This window comes from Lissotriton vulgaris, chromosome 9 (assembly GCF_964263255.1).
Source record: "Lissotriton vulgaris chromosome 9, aLisVul1.2, whole genome shotgun sequence".
In the NCBI taxonomy this organism is placed as follows: domain Eukaryota; kingdom Metazoa; phylum Chordata; class Amphibia; order Caudata; family Salamandridae; genus Lissotriton; species Lissotriton vulgaris.
The window spans coordinates 1218749783-1218766811 of record NC_141697.1 but is presented as its reverse complement, the minus strand read 5'-3'; the positions used below and the strand labels follow the sequence as shown (position 1 = coordinate 1218766811).

General features: G+C 45.0%; 1 protein-coding gene across 1 annotated transcript in view; it reads left to right on the top strand.

Annotated features, from left to right (window-relative positions):
• The first annotated feature begins 815 nt into the window (after positions 1-815).
• The window catches only part of DALRD3 (DALR anticodon binding domain containing 3), a 128708-nt gene continuing 112494 nt past the window's right edge, over positions 816-17029 (top strand). The window contains exon 1 of the mRNA XM_086939322.1: positions 816-1093. Coding sequence (XP_086795448.1) covers positions 893-1093 — 201 coding nt within the window. The 5' untranslated portion in view covers positions 816-892. The remainder of the gene's footprint in view (positions 1094-17029) is intronic.

Here is a 17029-nt window from a genome sequence, read left to right as displayed (position 1 = left end):
TTGCCATTGTAAATGACAATGCCATTTATTTAACAACTAAGCGATTGGCAATGTAAATGACAATGCCATTTATTTATGATTTAAAATAAAAAAATAGTCATGAGCAATGCCAATAGCTCTACCTTTAATAATGCTGAGACCATTGCATTGTAAAAGCTTGTTTTACTTTATAATTAGGAGGTTCCTGTCTGAATCGGGGCCGTTGGCATACATGCCACTGTCATCCTAACTCCTTGTTTGTATTTCTTGCCCTGAACTGCACCCTCAGGGCAGCAGTGGGTATGGCAGACCCTGGAAAGTCAAAATTACTATTCTAACTCCAGTCCAAGAATATTTGGGTAAAGAGCAACTTTCCCCTTAATATTCCAGGAGGCTTACTTTTGTATTCCAACTCCAGTCCTAGAATATTTTGGGGACATTTATAAATTGCCTACATATTTTTAGGAATGGTTGAAAAGTAAGTACTTTTGAATGCCATAAAGTACTGCCCTGAGGGTTCATCTCGGGGCAAAAAAACTAGGATTATCATTCCAGCTCCCCTCTGGTTGGACAGGTAAAACAGTCTGTTCTCTGTGTCTATTTCTGAGGTGAGCCGCTCTGTCGTTCTGGTGTAGGCGGCTGTAGCCGTTGGTTGAGACGCTCTAGCCCCTCCTGAACTCTATTCACTCTGGTATCCTGAATTGCAGTTGGTTGAGACGCTCTAGCCCCTCCAGTGCTCTATTTACTCTGGTATCCTGAGATGCAGTTGGTTTAGACGCTCTAGCCCCTCCTGGTCTCTGCTCTGGGATCCTCAGACTCTATGGTTGAGCCGCTCTAGCCTGTCAGGTGGTCTATGGTTACCGGTCCTACTCTCTGTTAACCGCCGCTCCCGGGACACCGGAGGTCTGTCATTATGGAGTCGGTGGGCGGGTACCCGCCTCACCAGGGCCTCCGAGTGTCAGATACGCTCCGGGCGCTCAGCCTCGCGTTACTTCCTGGTGACGCCTCCCCAGTGCCCGGCATGTGGTTCAAGGAGAGCAGCGCCAAGAATCTGCGGCACCGGGACTTCCTGGCCCCCAGGGCGGCCCTCGGCAAGCTCTACCAGCGCGGGGAGGTACGGGGCGGCTAGACATGAAGGGAACCCCACGAGCTCTTATACTCCCTCAACTTCAGCCACCCTTTATCCACCAGTCCCTCAGTCTTCCCATCAACCCTTCTATCCAAGCGCCGGTTTATTCATCTGTTGTTTCCACCCAATAATGCATCCTCCAGTCTGCTCCATCACTTATTTATTCCTCCATTAATCCACTTGCGTACCCGCCTATGCGTTTATTTATCTATCCATTCGTTCGTGCACCCATTAGGTTACCTGCTCATTAACATGACTTGCGACTGGTTGCACCGCGTGTTATTTTGTTCACTGCTCTTCCATGCGTTCAGCTCATTTGTTTATCTGGTCCCCTCTGTTCACTCACTGAACCAATTAATTGTCTGTGCCCTTAGTAATATAAAGTGAACGGGTATATTACTAATATAGCCGTCCACTTTTTAATTCTGTTTGCTCTGACATTAAGCCATCCAGTTCGCTTATTCGTTCTTTTGATTAATGATAGATTCACCCAGTCGTTCTTGTCTGCCTTTGTTTATATCACTCTTTCCTTATCGATCTCTCCCCTGCCCTCCTTCGACCTACATGTTCCCCCTGCACCCTCACCCGTTTAGGGTTACATCTCTTACATTCCCTCATTAAATCGTCATATTCCTGCTTCATACGCGTGTTCATCGATTCCCTAATTTATCCTCCTATGTACTTCGCCTAACACTTATTCCTATATTTGTCTGCCACTTCAGTGTCAGCTATTCGTTCATACCCTCAGCAGCAATATGAGCCATTCGTCAATGGCACGTTTTCAATGTCTTTCCTCACTGGTGAAGTGTTAACTGGGAGGGCAAACCGACTAGTACAAACTAGGCTGCTCGCATTTCCTGGAGCCACTGGGTCCTGCAAAAGAAGAATAGTGTTTTTCAGTCCGAGACGGGTTCACACGTTTTGTGAATTCGTCCCTGAATATCGAAAACCACGGTCACTGCACAAACGGTACCCTCCCGTTGGTTTCGGAAAGATGCTTGGCATGTTCACTGCGCGCACAGTCATTGGCGCGGATTGTATGAATGACTTCAGAAAGAGGTCCCTGTAAGCTTCAGCGCTTCCATAAACATCTGGCCCCTGTTGCATTTGTGTCCGGAGGCCTTTCCTTAGACCCAGGTGTGTTCAGAGACTCGAACAATACATACCCAGCATATGCATGAAGATGCAAGGACATTAGATTTGTCACTGAAATAATGCAGGCGGCGTGGAGTGAGCAATTATGTGAAGGGTCTGTTCAAGTCGTTTCATGAATGACAATCTTGATAGTCCAAACTTGGGAGAGCTACTTCTGTCAAAGGCTGTGTAAAGGGATGTACACTAAATTCTAAAACTGCATACATTTTGCTGTGGGTGGCCTTCGTCCAGAATTCGTAGCTTTAGAGGGATTCTAGGTTTTGTTTTGGGACCCTAATTGACAGTGGGCATTGAAGGGGTGAGTTGGCCACCTCAACAGATATAAAGGTGACAGAAACGCACATATTGCCTTGAAGGCTCTGACGCGCGCTGCACCTTTCTCTTCTGTAGCTGTAAGACCTTGACTGCGCCGCACCTACTTTACACACCAGGTTGTATGCATGCCCAGTGCCACTTAGGGTGTCGTTCTTTCACAGGAAGTCCACTATTAGTGGCTGTCTATAGCTCTCACATCTACTAAACCATTCAGCGAGGTCGGCATTGCCCACCTAGTAGGGAGGATTGTTGGTTTATTTTTGGGTTTTGTTGTTATCCACAACGGGGCCTTCTGGTGCTAGAAATGCTCTGGTAACTAAAGGATAAAGCCAGCGCTTGAGTTAAAAGTCGTGTTTACAAACTTGGCTGCACAACCTCCCTGTTAGCGTGGCCCTGTCTTGATTTTGTGTGTGAAATGAAGGATTTCGTTGCTTGCAAACAAAACTGCCTCCTTAAGGACTTCTCTCGCCAGTGTTTCGCTTGAAGTGGCGCCAGTAGAATGATTTTTGTTTAGCATCTAAGAGAGTGTTCGTTCTCTGTCTTGGCAACAGCCTCGAACAGCTGTTTACAATGAATGAAATAGTTTTGGAAAACACCAATGTTTTTTTTCCACGCATGGTTCTGATAAGGTCAAACGAAAAGACCTTTTTGCCCCGTCACGCAAACGACATCTGGATGTCCATCTCATCTGAGGAATGGGATATTCTGTTCCTTACTGAGTCTTGGATTACAGACTCTTCCTCACCAGATATTTATCTAGCCATCCCCCCAGGCTATGACATCAAATGCCTGAATCGAACCGGAGGCAAGCCTGGTGGCGGTCTTGCCGTCATTCTCAAATCCTCCTTCCAACTTACTTTCACTAGACTTAGTGAAATAGGCACCATCGAAGCCATGTACTTTTCCATCTCTGATAATGCGTCTACAATTCTAGCTGGCTCACTCGTTTACTGTCCCCCCCCTGTCTCCACGCCCTCCCTTAACGCCCTTGTCCACTTATTAGCCGATCTCTCTATTAAACATCAAAAATTCCTCGTTCTGGGCGATTTTAACCTCCACATCGACAACCCGCTTTGTGCTAAAGCTACTAACCTAGTTGACACCATGGAAAGCCTTAATCTTAAGCAACTGGTTGTAGGTCCCACGCATGTGGCAGGCCACACCCTGGACCTCATCTTTGCAAACTTTCCGCTCATCACTGCCCTCCAGCCTCTCCCTCTAACCTGGACCGATCACTTCCTTGTACCATTTTCGCTTACTCTAGGACGCAAATCTGCCCAACCGGTTCATAGGAAGGAATTAGGACGAAAGTGGCATAAGGTTACCTGCGCTTCCCTGGACCCCATATTTCACTACCAATCAGAGCACCTCTCCCCGAACATTGACGAAAATGTCGTTAGGCTAAATTCTACTCTCCTTAAGGCAATTGACTCCATCTCCCCCCAGATAACCATCTCCTCCACCAGGTCACGGCCCTCGGCTCCCTGGTTCTCCACCTCCCTTCGGGAGGAGAAAAGCAAGTGTAAGGCTCTGGAACGCAAATGGAGGCTCCACTACGACGCTGATGCCAAACAACTCTACAGAATGGCCCTTAAACAATTTCTTAAACTGAAAAAAGGCGCTATGAAAGACCACTTCGCCACCCAAATTAACAGAGCAAAAAACTCTTCAAAATCGCTCTTTAACGTTGTTAAAGACTTTATTAACCCCCCGGCTAGAGCCCCCCAGAATACCGCTAGTCAGGCCCTCTGTGAGGGACTCTCAGATTTTTTTCTAGAAAAAATAAACAAACTATGTGTCTCCTTCCCCACTGAGACAACCACCTCACCTCCTGCTCTCAACCCCCCGGAGACTCCATCTCTCCTTGCATTTAACAAACTTAGCACGGACGAGGCCATTAGATTGCTCATCGCCTGCAAATCTGGCGCCCCCTCCGATCCTGTTCCCGCCAAAATCATGGGAGAACTGGCACCCTCACTGGCCTGCCCTTTCCTCTCCGTCTGGAATGCCTCCCTTCACCATGGCTTCTTCCCCACCACCTGGAAGGAGGCACTGGTGATCCCTATTTTGAAAAAAGCAGACGCGGACCCCTCGATCTTTTCCAACTACCGCCCCATCTCCCTCCTTCCTAAACCTGCCAAAGTCCTGGAAAAAGCAGTTCAGCTCCAACTTACTGATTACCTAGAAAGCCACTCTCTGCTTCACGGATCCCAATCTGGTTTCCGAGCAGGATTTAGCACCGAGACGGCCCTGCTGGAGGTGTCGGAGACCATTCGGGAGTGCGTGGACAGGGGCGAGGAGGCCATGCTGGTTCTCCTCGACCTGTCCGCAGCTTTCGATACGGTCTCTCACCCCATCCTCCTGGACCGTCTCAGGCAGATAGGCATCGGTGGTACTGCTCTCGGCTGGATAGAGTCCTTTCTCTCATCTAGAAGTCAGAAAGTACTACTGCGCCCCTACAAATCACAGAAAAAACCTCTGTCTTGTGGGGTGCCACAGGGCTCCGCCCTCAGCCCTCTATTCTTCAATGTCTATCTGGCCCCCCTGGCTGGCGTTGTGGAGTCCTACGGAGTCAGGGTGGTATCCTACGCCGACGACACTCAGTTGGTGTTTTCCTTTCGGGACCACTCAGACTCCGCATTCCTTAACTTTCGTCAATGTCTGAATAACATCAGCAGCTGGATGACTACGAACCATTTAAAACTGAATGCAGATAAAACAGAGGTTCTGTTTTTTAATCAGAAAACCTCTATTCCCTCGCCTTGGTGGTGGCCGACAGCTCTCAACCCCGCCCCAACCCCGGTTCGCTCGGCGCGGAATCTGGGTTTCCAATTTGATGACTCCCTGTCATGTAAAACCCAGATTAATAAGGTTACCTCTGCCTGCTTCATGAAATTACGGATGATAAAAAAGATCCTCCCGTACCTTCCCACGGACTCCCGCCGCACAGTCACCCAGGCCCTTATCACGTCCCACCTGGACTATGCGAATAGCCTCTATGCAGGAGCCCCGCAGTACCTGGTCGGCAGGCTGCAGATTGTCCAGAATGCTGCGGCCAGGCTGATCGGTAACATCCCCTACCGTCAATCTGTTTCTGCATATCGAAGGCAACTCCACTGGCTCCCTGTGGCCAGCCGCATTCAGTTTAAGGTCCTCACCCTCACCTATCGAGCCGTCAACAACTTTGGTCCTACTTACCTGAAAAATCGGGTCTCGATATCCTGCTCCACCAGATCATTGAGATCCAATGACCTCCGCCTCCTCATCTCGCCCCGCTTCAGACTTTCCAGAACCGGTGGCAGAGGTTTCGGTGTCATTGCTGCCAGACTTTGGAACTCCCTTCCTCTTGAGCTGAGGTTTTGCCCCTCTGAAACTATCTTCCGAGCCAAGCTCAAAACCTGGCTCTTCTCAGGACTCTAACTTCCCTGCACTTTCCTTTTTTTTCCCGCCTCCACTCAGTAACTCCTGGATTTCAGCGCCGGGACACCCCTTCGGGGGTAGCTGCGCGCTTTACAAACTCCATAAAATAAATAAAAAAATAAAAAATAAAATAAATAAAATAAAAAATAAAATACTGCATGCCTATGAAAGGGCCGGTTGGTAAGCCTCAATAAAGAATTCTTACCAGTGCACCTTACTCCTTCCAGTTGTGATTTGAAAACATCACAGTCATATGCTTCCCAAAGAGCAGCACAGAGAACCTACACTCTTCGAGAGCTCTGTTTCTGGCAAACAAGAATACACATGGGCCCTCTGGCCCATAACCCTATGTGCACGTGGATCCTCTGCCTTAGAACGGAAATATTTAATGCCCTCTGCCCAGAAACCAAACTACACCTGTGGGGCTGGAACACTTTTCAGAGAAGGGCTACTGCCATCTGTGGTGCATGACTGAAGACCCAAGTATCACACAAGAAGTGTAGCAAATGAGCCACACAATTCAGCAGGAGAGTGTTAAGGGTGTGGTATTTAGCCGGTTGTGGATTTTGAAGCACACTGTTGCAAATATATTACTAAAGCATGGTGTGGTGTATGGTCATTTTCATACAGAACATTTTCCATTAAATTGCCCATTATATCTGCAAAGAAATTCATTTTTACTGATAAAACTATATTTTCATCATATATTTATCATCGGCGCATCACCAAGTAATGTGTCTTTATTGTAATGAAATCTTTGTTTCAATCATATCTCGGAATTACAAAAATTTGCTTAATTTGTACTTACTGGTGATATATTGTGAAATATTTGTACAGTTCATTCACAGGTATTTACATTTTGTTATGTGCTTGAAAAAATACATGAGGTGACACATAAGATTCTCTCTTAATCGGTGGAAGATTTAACACAGCTTTGTTGGTATTTTTAGTGGTGGTGTGTGCCCAGCAGGGGTATTTGTTAAGCGCACGGCTACTCCAAGGAGTGCCCCGGCGTTATTCGTTTTTATCCATACTGTGTAGAATTTTGATAACTGATCTGCAGTGTTAGGGCGCACTTGAGATGAACAATGGCACTGGAAATGAACTATAGTAACTACCAGTTCTACCCTATCCAGTGTCAAAGGATCTTACTGGGATTAAAACCTGCAACTAACGCAGATCCTGAATGTCCTCTCTGGGCTCAGCAGTGGTGTCCTGTGCACTGCAGGCAGTTCTTCAGGAGCCGTACCACTGATCTGACTCTGGAACCACTGATCTGACTCTGGAGCACGTGATCTGCGCGATACATAGAACCCCCAGGAGTAGGCACCTTACAGACTGAAGACATTCTCATTTTAACCTGTAATAGGAAGACCCTGTCAGTTATTTATAGTGCTTAGAAATGAATGCACGGAAGCATTAAGTGTGGTCTAGAAATATTATTTGTGAGACAAAGATGTCAGCCCTTCTGATGGATTGCTCCTAGACCCCAGCCTCTTGACTCTAGTCTGTAACGTAAAATATTGGAATGCACAAAAAGAGCGAATAGAACCCCCCGTTTTAAATATACCCAACTTAATTATCTATGTTGCCCACATGTATCCCCAGTCCAACTTGCTAACATGTATCCAGGGCTCCTATCGGAATGCCCCAGATGCCATAAGAGAGACGTATACTTCTTTCACACGGTCTGGGACTGCTCCCACATACAAACGTACTGGAAGTCCTAGGTAGACTCTTTAACAGATCTGACAGGCAGACACTTGCCCATGATGCTGGCGGAGGGCCTATTGGGAAGATTCACGAGGCCTGAAAAAGAAAAGCCAAACTCACATCTAGATTTCTCGACCTGGCTCTGCTTCTGTACAAGTGTAATATAGGGATGAGCTGGAAGGCCACCACTGCCCCACCGTCTCGAAATGGCTCTAAGAGTTTATAAAATGATGCTCCAAGGAAATAAATGTTATGACCTGCAACCACCAACTGTTAGGCAAAGGGACACCAACCACACAGAGTGGGTCACGCTCCTGTGGGCCCTAAAGGCCAAATCGGATGAACGACCCCATAAACCGAGAGGCTGGACACACACTGGCTAGGCAATACTTGTATAACCTGCAACAGCCCACACCTACTTAACGGAGAATACAGATCACTAGGGGATAAATCTGCCCATACGGTGGTTGGAAAATACAGCCAGATGCTAAAGGACTACTAGCCGCACTAAGGCAACAAGGGAGGAGGTGCAGCTATCTTGCATGCTCCCATAATCCAATGGAAATGTATTGATTAGAGTGGGAGCCGAGGTACTTCTGAAACCGGATGTGCATCTTTGTCGATTGTTATAACTTATATTTTGATGTATCTTTATTCGGATCTATTTTATCTAGACCTCTTAACCGATGATTAGATATCTGTGCTTGTTGCATGTTTTATCTCATTGAATAGGCAACAAAGAGCTATGGAAAAAAAGTCTGCAAACTGTCAAAGAAAATAAAAGTTGTCATAAACCTTATAAAGAAAAAATATGAAAAAAATATTTTGGCTAGCAGAAGGCAGATGATAAAGGTCGTAAATCACTTACCCGAGTTCAAAATGAAACCATTCAAAATAATTCCAGAAAACGTAAGGTACGTTTTCAGAAATGCCCTTACCCCACGCTGCCTGTCTTCTCCCTATTCCTCAAGTGTGTGTGTCAGTACTACTGGTTTTGTAAAATGTTGTTTATATTGCATTTACAGATATGTACTCCGCTCTTAGTATTATGGAAGAGAAATTCAAAAAGGTACAGGAAATGGAAACAATTACGTTTGAAATCGCAGGCTGAACCAAACTCTTTTGCCAAAAGAGTTGCCTTATGTTTCACCCAAGGCCCATATTAGGTTTACATCACCCCTGTGAGATGGGTCTCTGCATGATGCATTCTGTTTACCAAATGCAAACAAGACTTTCGTTCCTTTTTTAAAAAGTCCTTCTAGCTATAGAGTTGGGACAGTGTTTACTTGGGTGGTTTATGGAGTTCTGGAGGGAGGAGAGTTGGAATATAGTCAGATGGTTAGGATTGATCTGAGGTGGCCATTCTTCCCTCCCTCCCATGCTAATGTTAGATATAAGCCTGTGTGAAAAGTTTGTTTTGAAATAGTTGGTTCCACGCCGCAGGGAAACCGCATTCAAGTCCTGAGGTTTATTTAAAAAATCATCCAAGCCAAGATAGCCTTGATTCAAATCAGCTGGACCAGTTCAACCAAAAGGGGGGAAAGATTAAGCCCTGTCTACATGATTAGGTGCAGAAATTTTACCAAACCTCCATGTAAGTTCTACCTGATTTCTCCTTTTTGTTAATTTGCCACGATACTTGGCAAGCTTGTACTACAGTGAAAAGAATTATAAATGGGAGTTAGCAAAATATGCTCTCTCTCAGCTTCCACAAGGGTGGGGTGGTATTAAGAAGGTCTTTAACAAGTATGCCTTTCCAAGCAAATATTCACTGTTACAGCCCAGTTCAAAATTAACCATCTCATTGAACTTCAAACAGCATTCAACCACATAGATAACACAAGCGTTTTTCAAAGCCAATAGGTCTTGTCTACAAGCAAGTAATTTGCTGTGGCTATGACTTTTAGCCATGTTGTACAGCAGCAGTGGGAGTGAGAGGCTGGTAGCAAGCACATGGGTAACGGAGAGTGGGAGAAGGCAAGTTGACGAACAACTGTGGGTGGGTGAGTCTAGGGGTCAATCGCGTTGGGGCAGGTGGGAGCAAGCAACATGATTGACAACAATGGATGAGGGATAGCGGGCTTGGCAAGGAACAACACAGACAACAACTGAGGGGTGGGTGGCGGCAAGCAACACAAACGATGGAAGGCAGGTGTGTGGGGGCAAGCAACACAGACTAGCATAGTCTGTTTCCACTGATTTTATGCTCTCGATTCAAGGATCCGGGGGCCATATTTAGTGATGAATATTAAGTCCTGCCTCCATGATTAAGTGCCGAAATTGCTGATGTTTTTTGTATTGCACACTTTTTGGTGTATAAATAGCATTTTGAAGAGCCGGACTATCCTCTTTGGTTTTATTCCTAGCGCTTGATGCAGTGGTTAGACCCAAGTATCATAAGACTACTGTAGGGCAATGTATATTGTTTTCATGCATATCGTTTTGTGTGTTCAGAAGTTAAATGATTTATCTGCAGACATATTGTAGCAACCATTCCTGAAATAAATGTGAGGAAATGGGATGTATTATATGGTGTGGTTGTGTGACCTTACCATGTAATACACTACCAACCCCCGAAGGACTAGTTGAGTCTTGTTTATTAAACCTTAGTTCAACCCTGGATATCTGTAGCTTTTGACAGTCAAGCTTACGCAACTGAACACGTGTAAAGCATTTAATCAGCACCAAAACAATTGAAGAAGAAAGAAACTAGATAGTCAAAGAATCCAACACCAATTATAAAAATAGTATATTTTATAAATTTATGGATACCAAAATGAAAAAGATTCCTTGGAGGGTTCTGGAGTTATAGATTTCACAAGAAACTATAAATCAAGACTTTTCACCTAACCACAAACAAGCACAGGAGTGGGACACAAAACTTAAAAAAAATACCTTTGTCAGAATGGAATGTGGCTATTTTGAGTTACTTTGTTCTACCAAATCAAGCAGGGCGTGTGTCAAAGGGTCCACCAAGGTCCAACAGAGCAGTTACTTCCTTAAGAAATCAGTCTTCAGTCTAGTTTGAGGGTTAGAGGATCTTTGCAATTGACTTCTATGGAGTGGTCCTGATGCAAGGGATACAGGATGCTGAAGATGTTGTGCAGTCAATGGAGGTCTTCCTGGGGCTAGTACTCGTGAGGCGATTCTGGCTACAGGGGTTGTCATCCCATGAAGTCATCTTCGGCAGAGCTGAAGTCTAGTTGCCACCGGGCTGCCAGTCGCCTGACACAGAGGTTACATCAGTTTCCTTCTTTTGATGGAATATCTTCTCCTGGGTGACCAAGTTGCACTGTGATGACTTTTCCAGGTGCAGTTTTAAGCTTCTGGTGCTGGTTTCTAGGGCTACACAGCTGTGATCCGGTGATCTGGGCTACCAACCTGCCCCAGCAGATTTCTTCAGCTTTTGTGACTCTGAGATGCGACTAGGAAGTCAATTTAGACAAAACCATGGTCTTGAGCTTTGGTAAGAAAAGGAAAATATTCAGTTGGTTTATGGGCTCCACTAAGTTGGAAGTAGTGAATGAGTATAAATATTTAGGGATATGGTTTGAAAGATCCCTATAATGGGAAACTCGTCTGAATGCATTAAAAGAATACAAGCGCAGGCCTCAGTTAGTGGGTTGAAAAAATGTAATAGGAATTATGGAGAAAGGTCAGATAGACCTGTCTTGAAAGCATATATGGTCATGATACCGCCCAGTTCCAATATGGAGCCGAAATATTGTATATGCGTGGCAAAAGATTGTGGGATATTGAAGAGGGAAAATGTATATGAAATGTACTATCCCTACCCAGATCCTCTGATTCAGGCGGTAAGAATAGAAACGGGCATGGTATCCTGGGAGGTAATGGCACGCATGACATTAATAAGATTTTGGCAATGCCTGAGAAATGGGGAGGAGCAAAAAAATAGCAGAATGGTGTAAAAAGGAAACCTTGCAGTGTTTTGAAATGGGCATCAGGGGTCAGGAAAATATTAGATACAGTATGCAGGGAACTGCAAGTTAAATTTAACCCTCAGGACATACAAATTTATGTTCCAAGACGAGAATTGAAGATACTAAGGAAAGAAACGTCTCGCGATCAGGATTGCCAGTACCTGGAGGGGAAAAAATCTTTGGGTTTTATGATTAAATCATGGAAATCTGATCAACAGTTCCGGTACATAGATATACTACCCAACCGCTACCATAGAAATGAAGTTTTAAGATTACAAATAGGAATTAATCCTTTGCTATATGAATTACGGAAGATAAAAGAGGTTATGAAGGATCCTGAAGGAAATTGCACCTGCAACTTAGGCACGAAATGCAATATTTTGCACATATTATTAGATTGTCTCAAGGTCCTTGATACATGGAAATTGTTTTTAACAACCAATATTTTTAATATATGGTATTAAGAACCATGCACAGGTAGCAGAATTGTTAACGGAAATGACGTATTTGGACCTATGGGAGATTTATGCTTGAAGTTTGAAAAGTTTTGAGTGTTTATACATTTGGGATTTTATTAATTTAATTTTAGGATAACAGAAATTAGATTGCAAAATGAAATAACTATTTATCATGGTATTGTAATTTTTTTGTCTATAAAGATTAATGATATTGTATTATGGAAAGATGGAAATATTATTTTGTTTATGTTTAAGGACTGATGGTCTAAATAAACATTACACTTGACTTGACTTTACTCTTGGAGTTTCTGCTTCAAGATTGGGTCAGAGCACAACTTCTCCACGAACAAGACACAGCAGGCAGAGTACTTTCCTTTGGTAGCCCAAGGAGCAGCAGGTGCAGTCCAGCTTCGTTGCAGCTTCTTTTGTGCTGGTTACAAAGTCAGTAGGGCAGTCCTCTTCCATTTAAGTGAGACCTGAGTTCTGGGTGCCTCCTTTATGCCCAGAATGCACGGTCACTAGCCAATGAGCTACTAGGTTCCCCCTCGCCTGATGACAACTTATTGTGAAATGTGGAATCCAGCTATCAGAGAGGCTCCAATCTGCTCACTCTCAAGATGGCAGAACCCCTCTTTCGTCCTGAAGAGTTCGGTAGCCCGCTCTGTCTAGAGGTGTGGCTATTTGTGGGCTGTACGCCCACAGAAAAAAGTTTGGCCAGTGTTCCTCCCGCTCTATCCCTGATGCTACCCGGTCTACTCAAACACATAAACCAGCCCCTCTCTTGTGTGAATGCCATTTGCCCTTCACAAATGCAGCTTCCTCTATATAGCTCGTCTTTTGGGTAACACCTCCTCCAAAGGCAGACTTCTATTGTTACCTGTCCTAGGAGCCGTTTACATGTCTTCCCAGGTGGGCAGAAGGCTATCTTATGGCCAACTTCAGCAAATGGCCACTTTTAAAATTGGGCCACAAAGTAGCAAATTTCTAAAAGTTACATGTTGCAACACAATACATTACATTAATTTGAGTTAGGCATCAAGTCATGTAACAAATTGTTTGAAACCTTGCGTACCAACTTTAGTAGTTCTATTCGGAAGTTATCACAGCTGAGATGTCGGTGTGTAACTCGACTTGCCAATTTCTGTTCACTTTGTGGTCTCTCCCTAGCGCCTTGAGCGATTTGCTGTTCTTTTTGTACACAGAGCTTTGAATGTCTCTCCTATCCCCATGTTCATCTTACATTCAAAAACTGCCTTTTAGTCTTGTCAGTTTGCAGCTGTTAATCTTTTAATCATAGCTAGGCAGTAATCAATGTAACATTTGTTTTTCACACGAGAACAGTTGTGGTTTACACAAACATTTCAGGGTATGTAGCAAAATGACCAATTAACTGCACATATACAATAAGATCACAAAACTAAGAAAAAAACATTGGTTTATACATTGAAAACAGGTCAAAGAAAAGTAAAGAACAGATAATGAATTTAATTAGAGGCGATTTTATTCACTGTTCTTAACTAGACAGCAAAGCATGTAATGGCGAAGTAGTCTACACAGCCAGCTTGCAGTACAGTACAATAAAGTTGCTTCAAGTGTTTTTTTTGTAAACCCCCTAATGTTGTGACTGTTCTAACTATGAGTTCTGACCCACAGGGTGTGAGCATCTTCGCTGCTCTGGCACCTTTCATTTTAAAACAAAATCCTAATCCATGCTCTCCTGAAATGTATGTGCAGCTCCCACAGTAAAAGCCAGACAGCAGGATAGTGCCTGCAACCTCCTTTCTCGTGCCTGGGCCTGTAGTGAAAGCTGGTCAAAGGTAATCTTGTATTAAAGAAGCCCACATGTTATCCTTTGATGGCACAGATGCAGACATTTCGTTCTGTGTCAGTCTTTAAAGTTTGACTGGAAACCACTGAAGGTTCCAAGTGTCCCACTTTCAGCTCCTTCTCAGGGGCAGATCTGAGCTCTACCTTCACATTCCTTCATTTGCTCAGGACCCCTTGATACCGCGGCATGAATTTGCAAATTTTGCGGCACAAATACAGAAATTTTGCAGCAATTTCGAGGCATATTATTTTGCCATTTGCATGTATTTTTATCAAGTTGTAGGGAACTTGAAACAAATAAATGCCCATTGGACCTGCTGTATGAACCGTGGGCGGCAGTCCCTAAACATTAAAAAAAATTAATGCCCCGTGGACAGTGGGCTCAAACCTGATAAAAGTTAGTGCACCCCAGGTGCCCTGTGGGTGGCGGTCCCAGGGAGGCATTCATTTGTATCAAGTTTTGGGCCCACTGGGCAAGTGGCTAGCCCAGGGGGTGATTATTTTTTTAGGTCTCGCCTAGACAAAAGCAAAGCGAAGCTTTGCTGTCTAGGGAGACAACTAATGTTGTCACTTTCCGGGGAATGTGGACTGCAGACTGTGACGAGCTTGTCCTCCTGGAGATTGTAGCTCGTGAGCGCGCGCGTCGCCGTGCCTGATATTCCCATTCACACAAAGGCTCCCTCACGCATGCGCACATACACACACTGCATACACACACACGCACCCCCCTTTAACAGACACACGCGCAGACAGACACACACACGCACGCACAGACACACTACAACAGACACATGCGCACACCCCACCCCCACTCACCCCTCCTCCTCCGCAACACACTCACCTGTTCTGGCGGTGCTCGGCGTGCCTCTCGGGCGGTGGTTGCGCTTTGCGGGGCACTCTCACCACATGATAGCCCCGCCTTCTTCATGCGCCCGGCCGCTCTTCACCCGGTCCCCCATCTCGGGACCGGGACTCGATCAGGAGCCCTCGGGGCTCCTCGGACAGTGGCTTCTCTCTCGCGCCGCAATGGGGGCGGGACTTCCGTTTGGGGCCGCGCTGCGATTGGCCGGCTGCCCAACCGCTTCCGGGTCGTCGCAGGCAGCGCGGCGGCCCGGCTGGAAGCGTGAACTTGAAGAAACGCCGCTGGAACACACATTCCAACATGTAGCAAGCAGCAGCTACAACAACGCAAAGTGTTTTTTTTTCTTTTTTGTTAATTTACAATGCCATTAGCTCAACTCTCGTTATTTACCGAATCACATGCTCATGCTGCTGCCTGGTTTGTCTACATTCACACAGGCAGAATCACTCGGTACAAAATGGCTCCTGTTCACTCGTCAGTACGGTCTTGCGCCGCCCCACCTTCCCCCTGCCAAATACATTCATTCCAAATACTGCTTATTTTTATATCAGACTGACTTCTCACATCTGGGATAGCAGGGGCACCTTCCACAGTGATTAGTGCTTCACAAAAAATAATTCTCGGCTAGCGCTCAGAAGCCTTGAAGCTTTGATTGAATGACACTGCAGTTTGATGCCCCGCTCGCCTTTGATGCTATGCGTTCCAGACACTGATTTTATTAAGACCCACTTGGAGCTCTAAACTGTCACTTGATCTTTCTTTGGGTCATTTCGTTTGCCCGGAAGGACTAACATATCTGTGAAACCCTCTTCTTTTATAGTTTGAGCATCGTCTTCGTTTAGCAGGATAACATTATATATTTGAAAATACAAATATCCGGGAAGAGTAGAGAGCAAATCTCCGCGATGTTGGGCATTCTCCTATCATAAAGGAAGCGTGTTGGTGGGACCTGAGGCATCTAACGCATCATTTAACCCTATATGCGTGGGCAACTACCACAATAATGTATAGGATGAGTTTGTTCCGTTCCCGTTTTTAATTTGATGTAAAACTCAAATCACTGCACACTCTCTACTACACACTCTCTACTACAGTCACTACTCTCTACTACACACTCCCTACTACAGTCACTACTCTCTACTACACATTCTGCTACACACTCTCTACTACAGTCACTACTCTCTACTACACACTCCCTACTACAGTCACTACTCTCTACTACACATTCTGCTACACACTCTACTACAGTCACTACTCTCTGCTACGCACTCTACTCTCTACTACACACTCTACTACACACTCTACTACACACTCTCTACTACACACTCTACTACACACTCTCTACTACAGTCACTACTCTCTACTACACACTACTACACACACTCTACTACAGTCACTACTCTCTACTACACACTCTATACTACACACTCTCTACTGCACACTATCTACTACAGTCACTACTCTCTACTACACTCTCTACTACACTCTCTACTACACACTCTACATTATACACTCTACATTACACACTCTCTACTACACACTCTCTACTACACACTCTACACTACACACTCTACTACACTCTACTACACACTCTGCTACACACACGCTCTACTACACACCCTCTACTACTCTCTACTACTCTACTACACATTCTCTACTACTCTACTACACACTCACTACTTTCTACTACACTCTACTACAGACTCTCCACTCTCTACTCCACACTCTCTAGTTCAATCTCTCTACTTCAATCTCTCTACTTCAATCTCTCTACTTCACATTCTGTATTACACACTCTCTACTACACACTCTACTACACTCCCTACTACACACTCTCTACTACACTCCCTACTACACACTCTCCTACACACTCTACTACACACTCACCACTCTACTACACACTCACTACTCTCTACTGCTCACTCTCTACTACACACTCTCTACTACACACTCTAGTACACACTCTAGTACACACTCACTACTCTACTACACACTCTACTACTCACTACTCTCTCTACTACTCACTCTCTACTACAGTCACTACTCTCTACTACACTCACTACTACACACTCTACTACACACTCACTACTCTACTACACACTCACTACTCTCTACTACACACTCTCTACTACACACTCACTCTACTACTCACTTACTACTCTCTACTCACTCTCTACTACTCACTACTACTCACTCTACTACTCTCTCTACTACTCACTCTCTACTACTC